The sequence below is a fragment of the Gorilla gorilla genome, chromosome 21 (assembly GCF_029281585.2).
Source record: "Gorilla gorilla gorilla isolate KB3781 chromosome 21, NHGRI_mGorGor1-v2.1_pri, whole genome shotgun sequence".
NCBI classification, from domain to species: domain Eukaryota; kingdom Metazoa; phylum Chordata; class Mammalia; order Primates; family Hominidae; genus Gorilla; species Gorilla gorilla.
The window spans coordinates 11839705-11863724 of NC_073245.2; the positions used below are offsets into that span (position 1 = coordinate 11839705).

General features: G+C 50.2%; 1 protein-coding gene across 16 annotated transcripts in view; it reads left to right on the forward strand.

Annotated features, from left to right (window-relative positions):
- LOC101135429 (tyrosine-protein phosphatase non-receptor type substrate 1) overlaps nt 1–20228 on the forward strand; it is a 45671-nt gene extending 25443 nt beyond the window's left edge. For 7 of the 16 annotated variants that reach the window (XM_063702207.1, XM_063702208.1, XM_063702214.1 and 4 more), the window contains 7 exons: nt 1817–2134; nt 2735–3067; nt 5133–5246; nt 7698–7802; nt 8242–8266; nt 15084–15135; nt 17676–20228. In XM_063702207.1, coding sequence (XP_063558277.1) covers nt 1817–2134; nt 2735–3067; nt 5133–5246; nt 7698–7802; nt 8242–8266; nt 15084–15135; nt 17676–17924 — 1196 coding nt within the window. In that variant the 3' untranslated portion in view covers nt 17925–20228. The remainder of the gene's footprint in view (nt 1–1816; nt 2135–2734; nt 3068–5132; nt 5247–7697; nt 7803–8241; nt 8267–15083; nt 15136–17675) is intronic. The other 9 variants (XM_031004773.3, XM_055372416.2, XM_055372414.2 and 6 more) reach the window with 3 other exon arrangements.
- Nucleotides 20229–24020: the final 3792 nt, after the last annotated feature.

Consider the following 24020-nt stretch of genomic DNA (forward strand, 5'->3'; position numbering starts at 1 on the left):
TGTTTTTGTCTAAATGACCGCCGGAATCCCAGCAAATCCTTCCAATTCGGCCCCAGAACCCTCCCTGCCTCGACACACCAAGATGTCACGGAGGAGTCTGTTCCCTCCTCCTTTAAAATGCTTCCAGCTTCTGTAAATGGCTCTTCTGGAGGGAGGCACCTGTGATCTTGTTTGTGTTTTGAAAGCCAATTCGCCAAACTTGTTTCCTGAGGGGACTGACTGTTCAGAAAAGGGGAGAGAATCCTCACTTGGTGGTTTCTGCTCCTTGTATCATTTGGGTTTGTCATGAGCCGCAGGGAGCAGGGTTTGAGCCTTTTCTCGGTGTTTCTGCTCTGCTTTGTTCTGCTGCCTGAAGGATAAATGTGTAGATTCGGAAGCAGTAATGACCAGACCTCCTGATAACAGTCACAGGGGTCATTTATTAAGCACCTGCTGCATACCAGGCTCTGTGCTTGCATTCATCCTCCCTCTTCTTAACAGGGTGGGGTTTGTATCCACTTTTGGCCCTGGGCCTCTCTGAGCTTTGTCCTAAAAGGGGCTCACACGAGGATCCCCTCACAGAGATGGAGTGAGGATTAAAGAGCTGAGGGGCATGGAGGGAGCAGCCAGTGTCCAGCTCCAGAGAAGCCCTGGATAAATGGGAACTGATTGCAGCCCCTCAACCCTGTGGGGACATCCAGGCCGCTGGCCTCAATGACTTGACTTCTTCAAGTGACACCCTCCTTACTGTGCCCTCAAAATGTTTGATGGGTGTTAGGGAGAAAGTTAATATTTACAAAGGCAAATATGTGTGATATGTGCTTCCTGGTGACTGCGATAGGAGGTACAGGGTAATGATTAGCAATTTGGAGACACGGTTAGGACCCATCTGCAGGGAGAAACAGCCCGCGTTCTGATTCAGCCATTTGTGTGCTTTCAGGACCCAGGAAGTGCTTCTGCCTGCTTGGGCGCCCTGTGTCTGTGTAATTAATTGATAATTAACCACTTTGGCTTTCTCCACACTTGGTGATCTTTAGTGTCTATCCAAAACTGACACCAAAGAAGACCGCAGATTCAGAACAGTATCCCTTCCTTTCAAATTTAGCACTTGGCACAGATTAGACCCTGCTGGAATATTTGTGGAGAAAATGAAAAATATGAAGTAAATTCATAAATACCTGAAGAGAGAGCTTTGGATATGAATAAAGTCTGGGTTAAAGTTAGATCTGTTTTTGCTTATTTTTGTGAAGCATCTTCTGTGTTTATCCAAAGCAAAACTGCTTCTGTTGCCTCATTTAATCCTCGCTGCATCCCAGGAAGGAGAAATGCTGCTGTCCCATTTTACAGACAAGGAGCTGGGTGTGCCAGGCCGCCCCTCTCGTGGGCTGAGCGGCCTGGTTCCAGCTCTCATGGTGGTGCCACGTTGCTACTTACTCCCTGCACTGACGTCTATAAACGCTCTCTCTGAGGTTGGCACTGTTGCCAGGAGAGGCAGGGTAGAAACAGTTAATACCAAGGATGAGATGGATCGTTAATTTTGTTCCTATGCCCAAATTGCTGGAAGTCACCCTGTGTGGAGTGGAGAAGTTTGAACTCAGGCCTGGACTTCCCTCTGGGCCCTGCCCCTACACTGTCTGACCTCACATGGGTCCTCACCTCTCCCAACCTTTGCATCCTGCTCTGTAAAATGAGAATAAGGACACCACCCTCATTAATCCTTCCACATTATTGGAAGGATAAAAAATAATGTCTCAGAAGGTTCTTAACATGTCACACACTTATCATTAGTGATTGTCATCTGAGTCATGTCTCCTGATTATCGATGGTCCTTTTGTAGCCAAACCCTCTGCCCCCGTGGTATCGGGCCCTGCGGCGAGGGCCACACCTCAGCACACAGTGAGCTTCACCTGCGAGTCCCACGGCTTCTCACCCAGAGACATCACCCTGAAATGGTTCAAAAATGGGAATCAGCTCTCAGACTTCCAGACCAACGTGGACCCCGTAGGAGAGAGCGTGTCCTACAGCATCCACAGCACAGCCAAGGTGGTGCTGACCCGCGAGGACGTTCACTCTCAAGTCATCTGCGAGGTGGCCCACGTCACCTTGCATGGGGACCCTCTTCGTGGGACTGCCAACTTGTCTGAGGCCATCCGAGGTAGAGGACCCTCACCCAGCCCAAGCCCACACCTGACCGCCAAGCCCACTCCCCTCCACCCTCCACTCATCCAGCTCCACTCTTGCTCCAGGGCTTGAAATGCCTGGAACCTAAATTCCTAACTGCCCACCTCCCATGCCCCTAGATGTGCCAGCCACTTACTAACATTTTAATGGCAGTGGCTAGGTGACCACACCACCCACCAGGTGCCAAGGACTGTGCTAGCCGTTTCATTTATTTCACTGATAGCAAACACAGTTAATGAGTACCTACTATGAGCTAAGCCTCTATGTGCTTGGTGATTTTCTTTATTTTGCTACAGTTACAACATTCCAACTGCATGCCGGGGGTGGTGCTTATAGATTTCCCTCATTCTTAGCCTAGTAGGAGCTACCAGTCCTTGAGCACCTCCTGTGTGCTGGCCGTTGTGCTTAGTAATTTCACTCTTATGCAAAGAGCACCCTCAATGTCTGAGCACCTGCTGCCTGCCTAGCACCGTCCTGGTGATGCCCTCACCGTGGTGGGGGAGCTACGTTATGGAGCCCTCCCTGTGATCTGTCTGTGCCACAAGGTCAGAGCTTCTGCCCTGTGCTGTTTCAGTTCCACCCACCTTGGAGGTTACTCAACAGCCCCTGAGGGCAGAGAACCAGGTGAATGTCACCTGCCAGGTGAGGAAGTTCTACCCCCAGAGCCTACAGCTGACCTGGTTGGAGAATGGAAACGTGTCCCGGACAGAAACGGCCTCAACCCTTACAGAGAACAAGGATGGTACCTACAACTGGATGAGCTGGCTCCTGGTGAATGTATCTGCCCACAGGGATGATGTGAAGCTCACCTGCCAGGTGGAGCATGACGGGCAGCCAGCGGTCAGCAAAAGCCATGACCTGAAGGTCTCAGCCCACCCGAAGGAGCAGGGCTCAAATACCGCCGCTGGTGAGGCCTCTATTTCAGCTGACCCAGCTTTTTTAAACTTTTGTGGGTTTTTTAAATGTTAAAAGTAGTAATTCATGCTTATTATAGAACAATCTAGAAGTCTATAAATATAAAGTAGAATTTTAATGTCAGCTCCATTTCCCCAAATCCCACACTCCAAGAGTCACCACTGGTAAGAGTTTGATGCACATCTTGATAGATCTTTTGACATAGATTTATATCACAGGAGGAAAGAGGGAGAGAGGGGGCCCATCTGTTCATGGTGTCCTGCATCTTGCCTTCTTCACCTGACAGTTGTCATGCTCCCCATTCCTCACTGGCCCAGCCCCTCTTCCCTACTCTTTCTAGCCCCTGCCTCATCTCCCTGGCTGCCATTGGGAGCCTGCCCCACTGGAAGCCAGGGTGGAGTCATTCAGGGTGTTTGCAGCTTGTCTCACATACAGTCAGTGCTTCAGTGAACATCCTTGTGCATGTTCCATCCCACATGTGACTATTTCTGTGTGATTGCCCAAGGAACACTTTAGGCCAAAAGGCATACTCATGTAAGGAGGAGATAATGCTGTCACTCCCCTGAGAGAGTGTGAGGGTGTCAAGGTATCATTTTCTCAGCCCTTGCAACGTGGTGTTGGTGTACATCTCTTCTGTTTTCAAATGGTGGCACCTGGTTGGCATTTCAGTGCAGCCATGGAATATTTCATCACCTGTTATCAATGTGGCTGATGCCCTGTACATAGTAGAACCCTTGAATGGATTAGAATGGAAGCCATTTCTGTCCTTCATGCACCCTTCAGGGAAGCTCTAAAATTTAGACCGCCTTGGGGCTGTGTCAAAGTGGCCCTTTGGTTTCACCAATGCCAGGTTTTCTTAGGATGTGTAGGGCATCGGCCAATGCTGGGTTTTCATCGTACGTGTGGAGCATTGGCCAATGCCGGGTTTTCCTAGGACGTGTAGGGCATCGGCCAATGCCGGGTTTTCATGGGACGTGTAGGGCATTGGGCAATGCCAGGTTTTCATGGGATGTGTAGGGCATTGGGAGACAGGATGTGTGGCTTTCCACGCCAGCTGTGTTGCATACTTGGCTGTGTGACCTTGGACAAGTCAGTGCCTCTCTCCGGGCCTCCACTTGCTTCTGGCTGTGTTGAAGGGGATGAGCTTCATGACCCCTTAGCTCTGAGCCTCAGCTGGTAGGGGCCATGATTATCTTGCTCAGCATTGTAGCTTCAGGGCCTGACCACAGTAAGCACTCAATAAATGCTTTTTGAGTGAAAGAGGATAAAAGAGTCAGTTGGCTGGTTGGTTGGTTGGTTGGTTGGTTGGTTGGTTACATAATCCTTAGTTAGCCAATGAGGTAGAGATGACTGTTGGCCCCAGTAACAGAAGAAGAAACCAGGGTTTGGAGGGAGGCTTAACTGACTTGTCCAGGGTCACACAGCTACTTAGTAGCATAGATTTGAAAGCACTTTTCTGTGGCTTAGAGCCCTGCTTCTGATGAACCACTGTGTTCTAGTCTATGACCCCCTTACCTGTGCTGTGGGCAGTCAAGCCTCCATTGTCATTTCAAGAGTCTTGGTTCAGAGCCCCTGTGCTAACTCCTGAGCCCAATGTGCACGGCCCAGGTGCTGGGCACAGATCGGTCATCAGCCCCTGAGCTGTGCAGAGCCTGCTGGCCACACTGCCCTTCTTCCAGCTGCTGATTCAGAGTTCCCAGTGGATCTGGGGTGCCCTCATGACCGCTCTGTGGTTCACTCCAGATGAGAAGGAACGTTTCTGTTCCTCAGGAGTGAGATTTCTGCCTGTATCCTGCAGCAGGGGTTCCTCCGTAGCTGTCAGCTGCAAATATATTCCCCCGGCACCTCAGCATGGTTTTTGTGCTGTTCATGGATGAGCCTCGTGGGCAAGTGTGTACAGACCCGTGAGTGTGCCCATGTGGCTCGAGACATCTAAGAAGGTCCAGCCAGATGTTCTCAGTTAATGATGCCTGCTTAGTGGTGAAAAGCAGCAGTGGGTTTGGTTTTCTCTGTTTTTAATCTGCATACGTGAAGCCTCTATTCCATGTGGTCCCTAGAGAACACTGGATCTAATGAACGGAACATCTATATTGTGGTGGGTGTGGTGTGCACCTTGCTGGTGGCCCTACTGATGGCGGCCCTCTACCTCGTCCGAATCAGACAGAAGAAAGGTGGGTGCATTCCCCTCTTCCTCCCTAAGGGTTTGTCCCTGGACTGTCCTCAGAGGGAGACGCCATTGGGTGCTCTGGGTTAAGGACATCAGCTTCTGCCAGTAGCAAGAAGTCCAGAGGTAGTGGTGCTAGGGCTGGGGCAGTGGCCTCACCATGTTAGAGTCTGGGTGGGTCACTCTGTGGCTTCCCCCTCATGGTTACAAGATGCTCATCACTGCCCCAGGCCCCATGTCCTCAAGGGGCCACTACTGAGCAAGGGAGCTGCCAGCCTGGGAAGAGAGGAGGCAGGGACTCTTCTTACCTGTCTCAGGGAGGACATCGTCTTTCCCAGGAGCCTCCCGGCAGACTTCTGCTTTCCTGGTACAAGTCTAGGTTACGTGCCCAGCCCCTGGACAGGAGGCCAGAGGGAATGGAGATATTCCCTCCATTTGACTGGGAGGACTTAACAAGTGATTGCGTGGGAAATGTTAGGGAAGTAACCTGGCACACAAGTGCTCAATAAATGCCAGCCCTGATTATTACCCGTACTGTATGTGAGCCCAGAAATATGAGCCACCTCCCTAGAAAGCCCCCTCACAGGGCAAGGTGCATAGCCTTTGACTGCACAGCAGGAGGGCACAGGGTCAAACCCAGGACACAGCTTCCCCTTGTTCGTGTGCATGTGTTACGTGTGTGTCTGTGTGTGTGTGTTGGTTGTTGGGAGGGTTGGTTGTTGCTGTGGCAGGGCCTCTGACTTTGAAGTCAGACAAAACAGCGTTCCAGACCCTGGTTATCTACTGTAAACAATCAATTTGGCCTCTACAAGCCTCAGTTTCCCCATCTGTAAAATGGGTTTAGCAACACCTGTCTTGGAGAAGTTACAAGATCCAAATAAGCCCATGTGAAATAACGGGTCTGACACATTCTAGGATCGCCATAAATACATGTTCTCTTTCCCACTCTTGGAGAAGACAATTTTAAGCTGGTATTTCTGCAACCTTTTTTTATTACAAGAGATAGAAATACATTTCACATCTCAACCCAACACATACACACACCCTTTGTATATAAAATTAAAACTGATATTTTCTTTTTTGTCATATTCTTTTTTCTGTTTAAAATGCTGGTTGTGACCCACCGCCTCCAAAGGGACAAGTGCTGTCCCGAGCTGCCTTTCTGTGGCCTGGCACAGCTGAGCTTGGTTGGGCACATTGTACACTAATCACGCATCCCTTCAGTAGCTCCTTCACCTCTGCCTCCCAAGTTTCCCTCCCTCCTGGGCTGGCTCTGAGATACTGGCCAAGCCTCATGCTTCTGTCTGGGAGGGTTGGAGTCAGGCCCTGCTTCTCCAGAATCTGCAAGACGTCCCACCAAGACATCTACCCAATGGGTTCCCTAAAGTTCCTGGAGAGCCCCACACAGGGAGGACTCCTCCTTGGATGGGGAAGCAGGTCCCTTCCCCACCAAGGGTGACAGCCCATCCCATGGGATGAAGCATTCGTAGCAGCCGATAGTGAAATCCTGGCCATCCTTTCTGAGTCTCATGCCCAGGCAGCACGCCAGGCTCCTGGCACACGTGAGCTCATTACTGTGGGCTTAGGTGTTGCAGAGGAATGGAGTTTGCAGGGCTGCAGCTCTGGTAAAGGCCACCCAGCCCAAGTGGCAGGTCTGTGTGCAGAGCCTAGCTCTCAAACACAGGCTCCAGTGACAGGGACGGCTAGTATCCCCCAGCAGTTCCAATGTGCCAGGCACTGCTCACTGTGCTTTCCCTGTAGTAACAGTCAGTGCTCACCACAGACCTCATGGGTGACATTACTAATCCCACTTTACAGATGAGGAAACTGAGGCATGGGAAAGTTATAATACTTGTTCAGGGCCTCACAGCCAGGAGGTGGTGGGGCCAGAATTTAAACCCAAGGACTATGTCTAGGGCCACCTTGCACACTACCTCCCTCCGCCATAACCAGACCCCCCTTCTCCCTCATTAGGCCCTGGAGGGGTCTGCCCAGCCTCTCAATGCTCACAGTGAAATGTCCTGATTTCAACTCAACCACTACCCAGCTGTGTGACCCTGAGGAGTCACCTAGTCTCTCTGGTGTAAAAGGGGGTGACTGGTGTCCTATCACTGGATTCCCAGAGATGACTTGTGTCCAGCACTTTGCAACCTGTCAGCCTCCACTCAGACTTTCGGTGCTGAGCACAGCTTCCAACTGGTACACCTCATCTAAAGATCCAGGACCTGCCCAGGCAGCAAGCGTTAACCCAGCAGCAAGAATTCTTGCACTGTGGCAGCCTCCAGCCTATTAAAGTGCAGTGCAGAGTGCATTTGGGTGTGCATGTTGCTTTTTAATTACAATTTTACAGCAAAATGGGAGTCAAATGGCTGCTGAACCCTGGAGGCTTCTCTGTGGGTTACCCCATATCACAGGTTTAAAACCTCTGAACCAGATGGACACTTTCTTTCCTTCCAAGATCCTTTTTTTGGAAAGTGGTGGCATGTAAATAAATGGATGCTCAGCCCAACCCTGCAAGTTATAGAAGCTCAGAGAGAGGAAGTGACCCACCCGGGGTCACATGGTGAGTGAGTGGGTAGCAGACCCGGGGTTCACACCTGATCCCCGATTTGCAGCCCTGCTAGAATCTGTTTTCAAGCCACAAAGGGCACTGATTGGGACCTAGGCTTGTTGGAGGGTCTCCGCTGAGGTTTGTGGTTGAATGGAGGTGAGACCCAGACAGAGGTAGGGCGGATGTCGCCTCCCAGGCTGAAGGCTGCTTTTGGACCCCTGGCAACTTCCAGAAGTGGAAAAGCAGGACCATCTAGCTTACTCCTTCCCAGGCTTCCTTGGTGGAAGAGGATGCCCACTGGGTGGGCATGGGGGTCTCCTGTGGTTCCAAGGATGTGATTACAGCATTTCCTCTCCATGTCCCTGGAGGCAAACCTTTTGCCAAAAAATAGTTACATAAGAAAAGTGTGCTTCTAGTTAAACAACTGGCTTTTGTTTCTTTTGTCTTTCAGCCCAGGGCTCCACTTCTTCTACAAGGTAAGTGCCTCATTGGTCCAGACCCTCTTGCAGTTATTATTTGGTTATTTGACAGCCCCCCAGACTACAAAGCATAATCCATGTCCACTGACCTCACCAGTGTGTTGGTCAACATGTCTCTTTCTCTCCTTTGTAACCTCCTTGCACTGGGTCATGCTGTTTTTAATTATTGTCCCAAATGAGGGGTTTTTTTGGTGCACAGAGGTGCTAATTTCTTGCCTGCTCTTCCCAGACAACGAGACCCTTGTCTAATCCCATGTGGACTGGGGCAGAGACCTCCCGGGCTTTCTGTCCTCACAGACATCCTGCACATGCCACCGGATGCATCCTCCCTGATCCAAGTTGTATACTTTACTCTTTCCTTTGTTTAGTAAATATTTATTGAGTACCTTGGCGTGCTGTGGCCCTGGAATGCCGGGATGAGTAGGATACAATCTGTGCCCTCTGCAAGCTCACAGCCTGGTCAGAGGCTCAGACGGTGACATTACATCACTGATGTACGTCACCGATGGCACTTTAGTTTGCTGATTCACATTTTTAGTGACTTGAGTTCCCTACTATGTGCCAGCCCTGCTCAGGACCAGCTGGTGATATAGCAGTAAACAAGAATCAGCCCAGGCTTTCATGGGGCTCAGATACCGGTGAGAGAAACAGGCATAAACGCAGAAATAAAGTGATTCATGGTGTCATATCAGGTGGTGACAACTCCTACCCTGCAAGGAGATGGAGGTGAATGGTGGGGGGCTGTCTTAGGCAGAGGAAGGGACTGCCTCTGAAAAGGGGATGCAAACAGGTGCCTGAAACTAGTGAGCTATGTTGGAGAGGAGCATGCCGGGCCAGAGAGGAGGCCTGTGTGCTGGGCCAGAGGGAAGGAGAGGAAGAAGGTAAGGTCAGGAAGACACAGGTCCTTGGCATCTCGGTGTCCTTTGCAGATGCCCCTGCAGTCAGAGGTGTTATGAACTATTCTGTGAAAAGCCTTTATCGGCTTTTTGGAAGGCCTCTGATCTTCATCCCCAGCAAAGCAGAGGCAGCACACCATAGTCTGCCATGTGAACCCATCAGCATAGACCCATGTGGACATCCGTGCTAAGAGTGATAAATAAAACTATAAATAGCTTCATGTTGGTTCACACCAGGTTTTGCCAGCAACTGCATAGTGCCAATCTTTTGATGGCTTAGAGCTTTCTGGGTTTCAGAATTACAGAATAGGACATGATGATCTGGAGTGGGGCCTGTGGGTGTCAGAAGGACTCGGGATTTTATCCGCAGTGGGATGAGGAATCAAAAGATGGACATGATCTGACTTTTGTTTTAAAAGTGTCGCCAGGCTACATGTGGAGCCCAGACTACAGGAGGTGAGGGTGTGTAGGTGACCGTAGCGGTACTGGTCCAAGCAGAAAAAGATGGTGACCTGGACCAAAGTGGTGGGGTGGGCTGAGAAGTGCTCACATTCTGGATATATTTTGAAGGTAGACACAAGAGGACTTGCTGATAGATTGGCTGTAGGGTTAAGGACCACCTCAAGGTTGGGGGCAGTGGAGTGCTGTATCCTGAGTTGGGGGGTGCAGGTGATGGGTGGAGTGATGGGGCAAATATCAGGCAAAGCAGTTGCATATAGCAGGAGCAGCTCTTCTGCCAGAGAAGGCTCTGGGAAGCATCAGGTGCCCCGCTCCTGCCCAGCAGTGTGAGTCCAAGGTACTCTTGGGATAAAGCCTTGCTTCTTGCTCTGATCTCCACAGGGGGCCTCCTGGTCTGAGCTCTGCCCAGCCTCCTGGCCTTTTCCTCCCCTGAACAAGCAGAGCCGCCTCTCCAGCAAAACTAGGCTCTTTTCACTGCCTTCTGGGCACATGTGTTTTCCTTTTGTCATGCTTGTGCCTGTCACACTCCCACACCTAGGACACTCTTCCAAGGGCAAGACTCGTTTATATCCTTTGCCAAAAAACCTTCAGTGGCTCTACCTGTCCCTCCAGATAAAGTCCAGATGCCCCCTGAGGCTCCTGGGCCCCTTGTGGTCCAGTTGCCTTGAACAGTTTCACTTCTAGCCACCCCCTGTCCTCACATTTCACGGCTCAACCACACTGTGCTCCCCCCTTCCCTCCTCCCACAGGCTGCCCTCCTCCCCCTTGCACACTGCCCTCACTGCTGGGGTGTGCTCCCTGCCCCTGCTCATGCACTACCCAGGGTCCCCCAGCTCCAGGGGTGGCAGGCACAGTGGGCTCTGTGAATGGCACCCCCTGGAGTTATGCAATGTGGTAGCTAGAGTGGGACCCCTCCTGTCACCTGCTCACCTCCTGCTTCTCCTGAGATCAGCAAGGGCACGACATCCTCCAGGGTTGGGGGGCTTCCTGTGAACCTTCCTGGTGCTGCAGCATGGACACCCTGGTGTGTTCAAGGTGTCTCTGCACCTGTCCCATTTCATAACCCACCCCTCAAGGCCAGGGCCAATGTCCCTGAGGTTCACTGCAAATAGCTGCTAAACTTGGCACCATGCCTGGAATGGGATAGGTGCTTAGTAAAGGTTGATTGACTGAACAAGTGAACAAATGAATGAATGAATGGATCAATGCATACCATCCTAAACCACTGTAGCACGTCCCACTCTGCCTTCTCTGAATCCCTAAAATGCTGCTTCCCAGTGGCTACACAGCCCCATCTAGGAGGATCTCTCTTTTTTGTTTTTGTTGTTGTTATTATTTTTTTATTTTTATTTTTTGAGATGGAGTTTTGCTCTTGTTGCCCATGCTGGAGTGCAATGGTGCGATCTTGGCTCACCACAACCTCCACTTCCTAGGTTCAGATGATTCTCCTGCCTCAGCCTCCTGAGTAGCTGGGATTACAGGCATGCGCCACCACCCCCGGCTAATTTTTGTATTTTTAGTAGAGATGGGGTTTCTCCTTGTTGGTCAGGCTGGTCTTGAACTCCCGACCTCAGGTAATCCACCTGCCTCGGCCTCCCAAAGTGCTGGAATTACAGGCGTAAGCCACTGCGCCCGGCCCTGTTGTCATTATTTTTTACTTGTCTTACCTCCCCGATTAGACAATGAGTTTCTGGAAGAATAGGACATTGTCGATAATAGTAACAGCAATAGCAGCTACCATTTATTGAGCACTTACTGTGCTCCTGGCACTATCTATGCCTTTATGTGTATTAGCCCACTTGTGATTTTAATTCTTGCAGAAACCCTATGATTTATCACTATCCCAAGTTCATAGAACAGTATTTTTCAAACTTGAGTGTGCTACAGAATCTCCAAAGGACTTGTTAAAACACAGATTACTGGGCCCCACCCCCAAAGTCCCTGATTGAGAATCTCTATTTCCACAAGTTCTCAGGTGGTGCTGATGCTGTTTTTCCCCAGCCACACTTTGGGAACCCCTGTTCTAGAAGGTTCTTATTCCCTATCCTATGGTTGAGGAAATTGAGGCTCAGAGAAGTCGTGACATTCCCGAGGTCCTGCGGCTAGGAAGCACCGGAATGATGACTTCAGCCTCGACATGTCTTGTACTAAAGCTAGTGCCTTCATCACTGTTCCCATGCTTCTTGCTGTCTATTTCTTCTTCCCCAGAGAAACCAACCGTTTTCTGCCTGTTTTTTATTTTTCCAGCGTGAGCCTACCAAGGGAGCCATGAGATCACTTGCTGCCTTTCATCTCTCTAAACCAAAGCAATAGCTAGTGAGTGCTAATGGTGGTTTCCCATGCAGCAGCCAGCTTCGGCTTTGGCTTGCTGGGATCAGACATTTTCCAGAGGACGTTGGTGTGAGTAACAGCCGAGCGCCTCAGGGAGGCTGCAAGCGGGGAGGCTGCCACTTTGAGCTCAAGGGGTTCTTCAGGTTGCAGGGCTGGTGGAGGGATTGGCTCTCTCTAACTCCCTGGGTTAGGAATGTACAGACAGAATATTGTCTGTAATCTTCCCCAGCTCAGATGAGAGAAAAATGTGTCTCTGCTCCCTTAATTGGGCACTGGGGTTCATCCGATCAGCCATTTATTCACTTGTCAGACATTCACTGCATTTATTCTTGGAATATTTAGGGCTTCCCTGAGTCTTTCATTTATTCATCTGGACTGAGCCTAACTCAGTGCCAAGCCTTGAGCTGAGGGTTGCAAAGGGGAGCAAAAAAGGCCCACCCCTGGTCTCATGGCACTTAAGAGCCAGTGAGAAAGATTCATTCATTCATTCATTCAACAAATACATATGGACTGCTGATGATGTGCCAGCCCAGTTCTTGGTGCTGGGGCTTCAGCAGTGAATGAGACTGGCCCAGTTCCTCCCTGTGTGAAGCTCAGTGTCCGCTGAGGAGACAGGTTACCAGACAAGCTGGAAAGTTAATAAGGGATGTGGTGCAGCTGCTGACTAAATAAAATGAAGCCAGGTATGGGATAGAGCAGATCAAGGAGGTGGGGTCTGGGGCGAGCAGGGAGGGCTTGTCTGCAAGGTGACATTTAGAACATCACTGAAGGATGAGGAGGTTCCAGCCAAGGGAATATCTGGGACAAGACTGCACCAATCAAAGGGAACAGCCAGTGCCAAGACCCTGAGACAGGAGCAGTCAGATGCATGCACAGAACGCAGAGGAGGCCAGAGGAGCTGGAGCAGAGCAGAGGCAGGAGAGGGATGGGGCCTAGAGCAGTTGGCCGAGCTGAGCCTTGGAGCTGGTGTCACTTGACCACGTTGGAGTGGTTATAGAGAGGTTGAGCATTCTGAGCAGAAAAGTAACATGACATCACTTATGCATTTCAGATAGGGAGAATGGAGGGCAGGGAAGCAGGAATAGAGGTGGGGAGATCAAGGAGGAGGTTCTTCAGGAATCAGGGGAGTTCGGATGGTGGAGAGGATGGGGTGGCTGGCTTTGACGGATATTTTGGAGGTGGAGCCGATGAGCCCTAGGTTGGATTAGATGAGAGCTGTAAAGGAAGAGAGAGAAGAATCAGGGCTGACTCCCACTTCTCCAGCCTCAGCACAGGATGAACAATGGTAGAGCTATTCACTGAAATAGGAAAATCCAGGGGAGACATAGATATGGGGAAAATGATAATTGGTTATTGTCTGAAATTGCTTTGAAAGAGAAGAACCCAATGTTTTGAGAATGGAGTTTGGGGGTTCAGTGAATATTTCTCCAAGAAAAGGCTGTTGTTTAAAATAGCATCTGAAGGAAGAAAAGGATTAAAGCAGATTAAGAGGCAGCAGCACGGAGCATGCAAAGGCCCTGGGGCAGCCTGACTGGCATTCATTCCAAGTCACTGTTTTTGAGCACATGTGGTGAGGAAGCATGGCAGGCAGGCAGGCAGACAGCAATAGAAACCAGATATGCAGATAGACAGGAGATCTGAGATTGTCACGGAGGAGCAGCCCAGCCAGCGCAGCACTGTCAGCAGAGCCATCACAAGGTGACACCATAGTTGAGTCTTGAAGGAAACACGAAAGTTAGCCAAGAGGAAAAATGATCAAAGGGGTCCTTCGAGGCTGCTATTGAAGCATGAAGTACATAACATCAAATGCCACCCTCCCCCCCCCAAAGTATCTGGTGGGTAGATGAGTGGGTACATGAGGGCAGGGCAGTGAATTAGCCTGGAGGCAGCACGTCAGACCACGTGGGACTCTGAGCAGGGCGATGAGTTGGGCTTGAACCAGCCAGCCAGTGGGGAGCTCCAGGAGGGCTGGAGGCCAGTAGTGTGGGGACAGATCTGCGTGATCTTCCCCAGCAGACGTGCCCCTGCTCCTGGAGGGTTCTTTCTGTGGCCACGTGGGGCTTGTCATGTCTCAGAACTGCTTTCAGAGCCAAGCACTCATGCCAAATCCATTAATAACCCTGCTGCCAAGCCCCACTGCTCATTTCTGACATTATCCATGCTAACATCCCCGGGGTTGCCGGCTTGAGAATTTACACAACTTCTGCCAAGCCAGTGGCTCTGGTTTGCTCATCACCTTGACCGTGACCCTCCAGTGAGTCAAGCCGTGGCCTCCAATTACAGAAGCAAGTGCACGAACAACTTCTTTGATTAACTTGGACATCTTGGTCTTTTTCTTTTCTTTCTTTAATGATGATACATAGATGTTTATAATACAGAACATTTGGAGAATATGGGAAACCAGAAAGGAGAAAAAAAATACCATGCAAAGACCACTGCAGTTTGCATTTTGCTATGTTTCCTTCCAGTGTTATCCACACATTTTTCATAATTGAGATAATCCTACAGAGAATTTTCCTTTTTCACTTATCATTTTAATGTAAGCAATTTTAACTTAAAAAAAAAAAACCTCCTCATAAACCTTTTAAATCTTTATCTGTGGATTTATCCTAATTTCCCTAACCAGTCCCAATTGGCAGAGCCCTAAGACATAAACCTCCTCCCCCATCCAGCCCTTGACAAATGCCTTTGTGTTGAAAGCTTTTTCTATATTTTGAATTCCCCCCAAAAAAGTGCAATTATGAGTCAAAGGATGAGGACATCTTCCAAGCTCTTGATTTTGCCAGCTGCTTCCCAAAAGGATTGTACTGGTTTGCCTCTCCCACCAGCGACGTATGAAAGCTCCAGTTCATTTCACCATAGCTTCCCCAGCACCAAGTATTATAATTTTTAAAGATCCTTGCCAATAGAGTAGGTTAAAAAAAATGATAGTGCATTGCTTATAATTCCTTTTTAGTGAGATTGACCCCTTTGTCCAAACATTTGATATGCAGTTGTATTTCTGTTGAGTCCTTCTTTCATGTCCTCAACCCATATAGAAAATGGAGCCTAAATGTTATTCTTATCAATTTGCATGAGCACTTGAGATAGTGAGGGTATTTTTATCTGTGTGTCTCTTTCCTTTTTAGGTTGCATGAGCCCGAGAAGAATGCCAGAGAAATAACACAGGTACAGTCCTTGGTGAGATGCCCTTCCTGGGAAACTCCGTGGCGTGGTTGCTTCACATCAACCGGAATTGCAGATCTGGTTCTAAATTAAGACTCCTTGTGGGGTGGAGGGTGGAGGATCTTACACTCCTAGCTTTCCCCATGTCCTGTGCATATTCCTTCTCTCTACTGCAGCCAAGAGTGGCTGTTGCAGCCTCATGACTCAGTGCGACCCATTGCACAACTCCCCGGGGGCACCATTCACAATCCGTCCTATGAAAATGGTGCCCTGGAGTCAGGCTGCAGCTCCCTTAGTGTGGATCCTGCCTTCCCATCTCTCTACATTTGCCCAGGCCCGTCCCTCTACCAGGAGCGCCACTCCCAGCTCACTGTCCGCTCCTCACAGCCAGGCTTTTCTATGCTGTAACTGCAAAGCCCAGCCTGCCAGGGCCTCTCCCACCTTTGCTGATGGAAAGACCCCATGTCATTAATTACCTCACACAAGGGCACACTCACTCAAGCTGGAGGTTTCTGGTCAGCATTGCTGAGATGAGTTTGCAGGCAACATGGTTTCTGAGAAACCTAGCCCTGCTTATCACCGGCTGATGCTGTCAGACCTTGAAGGCAGAGGGCTGCTCAGCATCTTGTAACAAGACAGGCCCTGCTCTGAACCCGGGACGAGAGCGCGCCAGCTGTCCTTGACATTTCCAAGGCAGTTGTCATCTTTTTAGATGTAATCTGTTGAAGGAGTCGGGCTGGTGAAAGGCGCAGCATTTGTAGACCAAAATGCCTTGGCCCTGCCCTTGTGACTCATGGGGTCCCCCCACAGCCCTGGACATGAGCTCGAGTTGTAATTAAGAAAAAACAATTTCCAGTCATGAGCGAGGGAGATCTTCTCCCCCATCATTTTACTTCTGGACTTCCTCCTGGAATCTTCTGGGGGGATAAAATGATGGTGAGAAGAATGGGTCATGGAAACCTGTACGAAATTCACAGCAGAGACTTACTGGGCACCCACTGTGTGCCACGCACTGGACAGTGAGCCAGACAGTCACAGCCCAGCTGGCAGAGTGCCTGCGATTCCAGTGCCAGGTGCCAGCCCTGGCCAGGGAGGGAGTTGCACGCTGTCAACACGGATTTCCCAGACAGAAGCAAATGAGAGCACGCAGGGCTCAGGACAGAGGAGCTGTGTGCTAAGAGCACAGTCGTAGAGTCCAACACACTTTGGTTCTTTGCCAGCCGGACAACTTTGTCCACTTTATTGAACCTCCCTTGGTCTCAGTGTCTTCAGCCGTAAAGTGGAATAGATAATCCTTCCCAAGCAGGGTTGTGGTAAGAGTGGATGGGGTGATCTGTGTGGTTGTGTGCTGCTTGTAAGCCCTGAGAACTGAAATCGGCCATTACCGTGCACCAAATAGGAGTTGTGCCGGTTAGTGGTAGCTTTATTCTGTTCTATCACGCAGGGGCCAGTCACAGAGGGAGCAAAGTTTATCATTCATGATGGGCGCTTTTGAGGCGGCAGTGGCAGGTTGATAGGATTAGCACATGGGAGGTATCCCAGTTTGCTAAGTGGTTAATGATTGCGAACATTTATTGAAGACAGATGCTCAATAGGTACCAGGCTCTGTTCTGAACGCTTTACCTGGATAATCTCATTCCATCCTCACAGCAACCCTGGCAGTAGACACTATTATCATCCCCTCTTTACAGATGGAGAAACTGAGGCCCAGAGAGGTTAAGTGAATTGCTCAAAATCCCTGAGCTAGAACCAGGATTCAAACCCAGGCTTTCTGACTCCAGAACGTTTCCTGCTTCACTAACTGGCGATCTCGTTCTTATACTGCCCCTGTTCTCTGTCTACCTGTCCCCAGCTTTGCCCTGAGTGAAGCTGAAATTATTGCCATCCACTCATGTATTCATTCAATATGGATCAGACTTCTTATGTGCCAGCCTTGGTTTCTGAATCATAACAAATGCCCAGTGAATATTTATGGAATAAATGCATACATTAATGAATGTCCCCACACATACCACCATCAGCACCTCCTCAGGCCCCCAAACAGACATGGTCCTGGGTAGTGGGCCCTGTGATGGAAAACAAACATGGGCTGAGGAAGCACAAAGAAGGAACATGGACCCTGCCAGGAGAGGGGAGGGCCAGGAAGGGTCTTAGGATGAGCCATGCTTCATCTGAAATTTACAGGGTGGATTGGGATTTGTTACAAGGAGAAGCAGGACAGACACCCTCGAGGGAAATGGGCGAAGACTGCAGGTGGTTCAGGCTGGGAGGAGGCAGGAATGGGAGGAGGTGACACTGAGGCGGGGCTGTGAGGAGACCGCACTGTGCGGGTCAGAAAGACCCTTCAGGCAGGGTGAGGAGGAGGGCGGATGGGAAGGGGCAAGGCTGGAGGCAAGTAACGTTGGCAAGAGATGAGGGGAACATGACTTATGGCTGAGCCAGTGTGGGCCGAGAGGACACAGAAGCATCCAGACTTGGTATTCAGTTTGAGTGAGTGGGCCAGGGGCTATAGAATGACCTTCTCATGACTTTCTCTTTGGGTATCTTAAATCCAGGACACAAATGATATCACATATGCGGACCTGAACCTGCCCAAGGGGAAGAAGCCTGCTCCCCAGGCTGCGGAGCCCAACAACCACACGGAGTATGCCAGCATTCAGACCAGCCCGCAGCCCGCGTCGGAGGACACCCTCACCTATGCTGACCTGGACATGGTCCACCTCAACCGGACCCCCAAGCAGCCGGCCCCCAAGCCTGAGCCGTCCTTCTCAGAGTATGCCAGCGTCCAGGTCCCGAGGAAGTGAATGGGACCGTGGTTTGCTCTAGCACCCATCTCTACGCGCTTTCTTGTCCCACAGGGAGCCGCCGTGATGAGCACAGCCAACCCAGTTCCCGGAGGGCTGGGGCGGTGCAGGCTCTGGGACCCAGGGGCCAGGGTGGCTCTTCTCTCCCCACCCCTCCTTGGCTCTCCAGCACTTCCTGGGCAGCCACGGCCCCCTCCCCCCACCTTGCCACACACCTGGAGGCTGACGTTGCCAAACCAGCCAGGGAACCAACCTGGGAAGTGGCCAGAACTGCCTGGGGTCCCAGAAGTCTTGTGCCTCCGTCCATCACCATGTGGGTTTTGAAGACCCTCGACTGCCTCCCCGATGCTCCGAAGCCTGATCTTCCAGGGTGGGGAGGAGAAAATCCCACCTCCCCTGACCTCCACCACCTCCACCACCACCACCACTACCACCACCCAACTGGGGCTAGAGTGGGGAAGATTTCCCCTTTAGATCAAACTGCCCCTTCCATGGAAAAGCTGGAAAAAAACTCTGCAACCCGTATCCAGGCTTGGTGAGGTTCCTGCCAACAGTCCTGGCCTCCCCCATCCCTAGGCTAAAGAGCCATGAGTCCTGGAGGAGGAGAGGACCCCTCCCAAAGGACTGGAGACAAAACCCTCTGCTTCCTCGGGTCCCTCCAAGACTCCCTGGGGCCCAACTGTGTTGCTCCACCCGGACCCATCTCTCCCTTCTAGACCTGAGCTTGCCCCTCCAGCTAGCACTAAGCAACATCTCGCTGTGGACGCCTGTAAATTACTGAGAAATGTGAAATGTGCAATCTTGAAACTGAGGTGTTAGAAAACTTGATCTGTGGTGTTTTGTTTTGTTTTTTTCTTAAAACAACAGCAACGTGATCTTGGCTGTCTGTCATGTGTTGAAGTCCATGGTTGGGTCTTGTGAAGTCTGAGGTTTAACAGTTTGTTGTCCTGGAGGGATTTTCTTACAGCGAAGACTGAGTTCCTCCAAGTCCCAGAACCCCAAGAATGGGCAAGAAGGATCAGGTCAGCCGCTCCCTGGAGACACAGCCTTCTGGCTGGGACTGACTTGGCCATGTTCTCAGCTGAGCCACGCGGCTGGTACTGCAGCCTTCTGTGACCCCGCTGTGGTAAGTCCAGCCTGCCCAGGGCTGCTGAGGGCTGCCTCTTGACAGTGCAGTCTTATCGAGACCTAACGCCTCAGTCTGCTTATCCGTAAAGTGGGGATAGTGAAGATGACACCCCTCCCCACCACCTCTCATAAGCACTTTAGGAACACATAGAGGGTAGGGATAGTGGCCCTGGCCGTCTATCCTACCCCTTTAGTGACCGCCCCCATCCCGGCTTTCTGAGCTGATCCTTGAAGAAGAAATCTTCCATTTCTGCTCTCAAACCCTACTGGGATCAAACTGGAATAAATTGAAGACAGCCAGGGGGATGGTGCAGCTGTGAAGCTCGGGCTGATTCCCCCTCTGTCCCAGAAGGTTGGCCAGAGGGTGTGACCCAGTTACCCTTTAACCCCCACCCTTCCAGTCGGGTGTGAGGGCCTGACCGGGCCCAGGGCAAGCAGATGTCGCAAGCCCTATTTATTCAGTCTTCACTATAACTCTTAGAGTTGAGACGCTAATGTTCATGACTCCTGGCCTTGGGATGCCCAAGGGATTTCTGGTTCAGGCTGTAAAAGTAGCTGAGCCATCCTGCCCATTCCTGGAGGTCCTACAGGTGAGACTGCAGGAGCTCAGCATAGACCCAGCTCTCTGGGGGATGGTCACCTGGTGATTTCAATGATGGCATCCAGGAATTAGCTGAGCCAACAGACCATGTGGACAGCTTTGGCCGGAGCTCCCGTGTGGCATCTGGGAGCCACAGTGACCCAGCCACCTGGCTCAGGCTAGTTCCAAATTCCAAAAGATTGGTTTGTAAACCTTCGTCTCCCTCTCTTTTACCCAGAGACAGCACATACGTGTGCACACGCATGCACACACACATTCAGTATTTTAAAAGAATGTTTTCTTGGTGCCATTTTCATTTTATTTTATTTTAATTCTTGGAGGGGGAAATAAGGGAATAAGGCCAAGGAAGATGTGTAGCTTTAGCTTTAGCCTGGCAACCTGGAGAATCCACATACCTTGTGTATTGAACCCCAGGAAAAGGAAGAGGTTGAACCAACCCTGCGGAAGGAGCATGGTTTCAGGAGTTTATTTTAAGACTGCTGGGAAGGAAACAGGCCCCATTTTGTATATAGTTGCAACTTAAACTTTTTGGCTTGCAAAATATTTTTGTAATAAAGATTTCTGGGTAATAATGAGTCCTTCCGGTGTTCAGTATTCTTGTCTTTGTGAGTGTGTCCCGGGGCCACCTCGGGGGCTGCCCGCCCTCCTGCCAAAGCCTGGAAGAGGATTGAATGGACCCCAGGGTTTGGAAACAACCTACAGCATTTGAGCCCCTCATGTAGGTTTTAGAGACATACGATTTTTGTTTGCCCTGGCTCAGAAGGAGCCGATGTAAGGTTGAGATAAAATTCCATATAGACAACTGAGTTTAGATCTCGGCTCTGCTGCTTTGTAGCTGCGGGAATTCAAACAGCACCTCTTTGAGACTCGGGCCCCGCGTTGGCACAATGGGGCAGGAATAGTCCCTGCCAGGGTGACTGTGTGGATTCAAGGAGGTTGGAAGCACTGAGCCCACGCTTGGCACTGGGTAGGCCATCACTGAGGCTTGTGTCTTTCCTTCCTGCCCTGACCCTGCATAGCTGAGTCTCGTGGCCTCTCACCACTAATGGGATCTCAGACACCCGGCTCACCCTCCTGGGGCCTCACTCTCCTTCCCCACCAAATGCAGACATCTAATGCTTGTCCTGTAATATCCCTGCCAGATGACTGATGTCAAGTGCTGGTTTATAGTGGGTGCTCAATAAATGTTAGTTTCCTTTCTATCCCTCCATTAGATCGTTAATGATATTAGTGCTAATTATGTAATAAAGTTAAGGCATAAATATGTTAATATTTAGTGGTTACTATGTGTCAACACTTTACCTTGATGAATTCTTAAACCTTGTGACTCAAGGGCAATTATGTTACTGACTGTAGATGACACAGAGAGAGGGTGCAACTTACACAGGTTCACACAGCTAATGAGTGATGTTACTGAGCCTCCAGTTCCAACTGGATAACTGTAGTGCCTGATGCTTAGCCACTGGGTTAATAATCAATACATCATGTATTGACCACTGACTGCAAAATTAACCACCATGATAGCTAATAACAGCTATGACAAGTGTGGTGCCAAGTGCTTCACAGTTAGAACTCATTTCCTTCTCCCAACTACATGAGGGAGGAACTCTTGTTCTCTGTGCTTTACAGATAAGGAAACTGAGACACGGAGAAGTCATTTCTCCAATGTCCCATGGCAGAGCAGTTTGAAGCCAGGGAATCTGACTCTTCTCCCCCACACTGTACTTACTGCCTCATTTAATTCTCATGACTATCAGATCGCTGTGGTTGTGCCCATTTTGCAAAGAAGGAAAGATGAGGTTCTGGAAGTGCATGTGACATGACCAATCTCACGCAGAGTCTTTAGTCAAGTTGAGACTTGAACGCAGATCCACAAGCCCACTGGGGATCATCCCTACACCCTTGGCCTGGTCCATGTGAATCAGAGACCACCTGAACCAAGGAGCCTTCTGTGGGGCTCAGAGAGGTCACCCTCCTCTCAGGCCAGGACCTTGGCTGTAACAGACAGCTCAGCAGTTTCCTGGCCCGTGGCCTGAGTTCAGCTCTCCGCCTCCCTCCAGGAGCAACCCATGAAATATGTGCACTGCTTGCAGGAATGGGGTGTTCAAGGCATGAATCCAGGCCGAGTGGGTGGGGAAATGCCTTCCATTCTCTGGGAAGGTGGGGGATGATGGACTGCATGTCCAGACAAGGAGACTTGGGGGGTGTATTTTATGCAGCACCTGGGCCTTGCTTCTCCACGGCCAAATCTCCAGGGCGGGAGGTTGGCAGGCGAAATGAAAGTTGATGGGAGCTAAGTGGCCCTTTTCCAGCCCGCCAGGAAATCAGTCAAGCATTTGGCATGTATCGGACACCTCCTTGGGGTTCCTCCTGGTGCAAAGGAGAATGCTAAGACTCCCTTCCTCCATGAGGACCAGGCCAGAGTCCTCTGCCTTCCACCTGAAGCCCCTGCCCATTTTATGTGATAATCAGGAAAACCTCCACCGGCCCCCAACCCCAAGATTTGAATGCCCAACTGTAAAAGCCCCTGTGTCTTCTAGCACAATTCCAACAGCCAAGTTTTGACGAAGGTTTACTTAATTTTGGCATAAACACATACTACATGTTAGACACTCTCCTAAACTCTGGACAAGTATTTATTAAAATTAATTCACTTTATTCTCTTGACAAACCTATGAGTTAGGTACTATGATTATCCCCCACTTAATAAAGAAATGGAAACACAGAGAGATTAAGCATTTTGCTCCAAGGTTGCCATCCAGGAAGTGACGCCACTGTGGGTATGGTCTAGTCCAGCACCGAATGGGCATATGATGGGGGCTGGGGCTGATAGTGAGAAAATGGGGGGCATAGATAATGTTCAGGATACACTGGACACTATCAGTAGCCAGAAACACCACATCTCACCACCAAAGTGTCAGAACATCAGGGTGATATGGCTGCCTGCCTGCTCACCAGCCAGCCGAGGCACCCTTGAGCCTGCCACTGCTGGGATCCCCGACACCACCCCCCTTCACCACCCTCTTCACTGTGCCTGACCAGGCTCTTGGTTTCTTTTCTGAATACAAGATTATGACACTGAAGATGCTTTTTAAGAAGACGTGCTCCTGATGTTCAAAAACAGGCAAAACCTTGGCAACAGAGATCAGAAGAGTGGCCGCCCTTGGAGGGAGGACCAGGAGAAGCCTGGGGTGGCACATGCTCTACGTCTTCCTGAGTTGTGGTTATCTGGGGGGTTGCATATGTAAAAACCTTTCCAGCTGCACATTTAAGATGGGTGCATTTCCCTGTATATAAGTTATGCCTCGAATTTTTTAAAAGATAGATGCCCAGCCCTGTCCCCCTCAAACTTTGATGCCTGCCCCTCCCCACCCCTGGCCAATCTGTTTTTTAAAGTTAGTGTCAACACCTTATCTTTGGTACCTGAACCCAGCCCAGGGCCTGGCCCCAGTGAGGGGCCCAAGGAGTGTCGCTGAGTTCATTTGAAAGATGAACATCCCCGTGATCAAAACAGCACAGAAAACAGTGAAAGATGCTAAACAGCACAAAGATTAAAGATGCCTACAAGGATAAGCCATTATCTGTTATCACTTCATCTCCTGAGATTCCTTCCATCACTTTTCCTCCTCCTCCACCCATTGGAATCGGATACAACTGCACCCCAGAGTCCTTGCCCTGTGACCTTGGGCAAAGAGATTCACCACTGAGCCTCTGCTTTGTCACCTGTGAAACAGGGATAGTAGCAGCCTTCACCTCCTGGGGTTCTGGTGAGTTCGATGAGAAAGTAGATTTAAGACTCTTTGCAGCAGTGTGGTGCAGACAGCAGTCGACATATGCACAGAAACACACACACACATTCACACCCACACACTCACATATCAGGCCAGGTTATTAGAGCATCTCTGCAATGGTTGGTCTTCTCTTCTGACAAATAATTTTATCAAGTCCCTCTCTTTCTCATTAGCCTGAAATAGGTCTCTCTTACCAACCTTTCGGGTATGGGGTGCAACACCCCAGCTTGGTTTTCGGAGTCCTCTGCCTTATACCACCACCTGACCTGTTTAAGAACATTTCCTGCTCCTCCCCAGCCCCTACTGGACTCCCTGGCCAGGTTGATCTTCCTCTCCCAAGAAATACTATATAGCAACTCCTTTGACTTCCCTAACCCCACCATGAGTCATTCCTCCAGTGACTTGGTGTCCTCTCGACCAGACATGAGCTCCCAAACCAGAACTTCACCCTCTACCTTTGGGATTCAGCCCCTAGGATAAGGGAGACTAAAGCCTACCATGTGCCACACTGGACTCTAGACACTCGAATTCTTTATTTCATGGAACCTTCACATTCTTTACAAATGGAACGTCAAT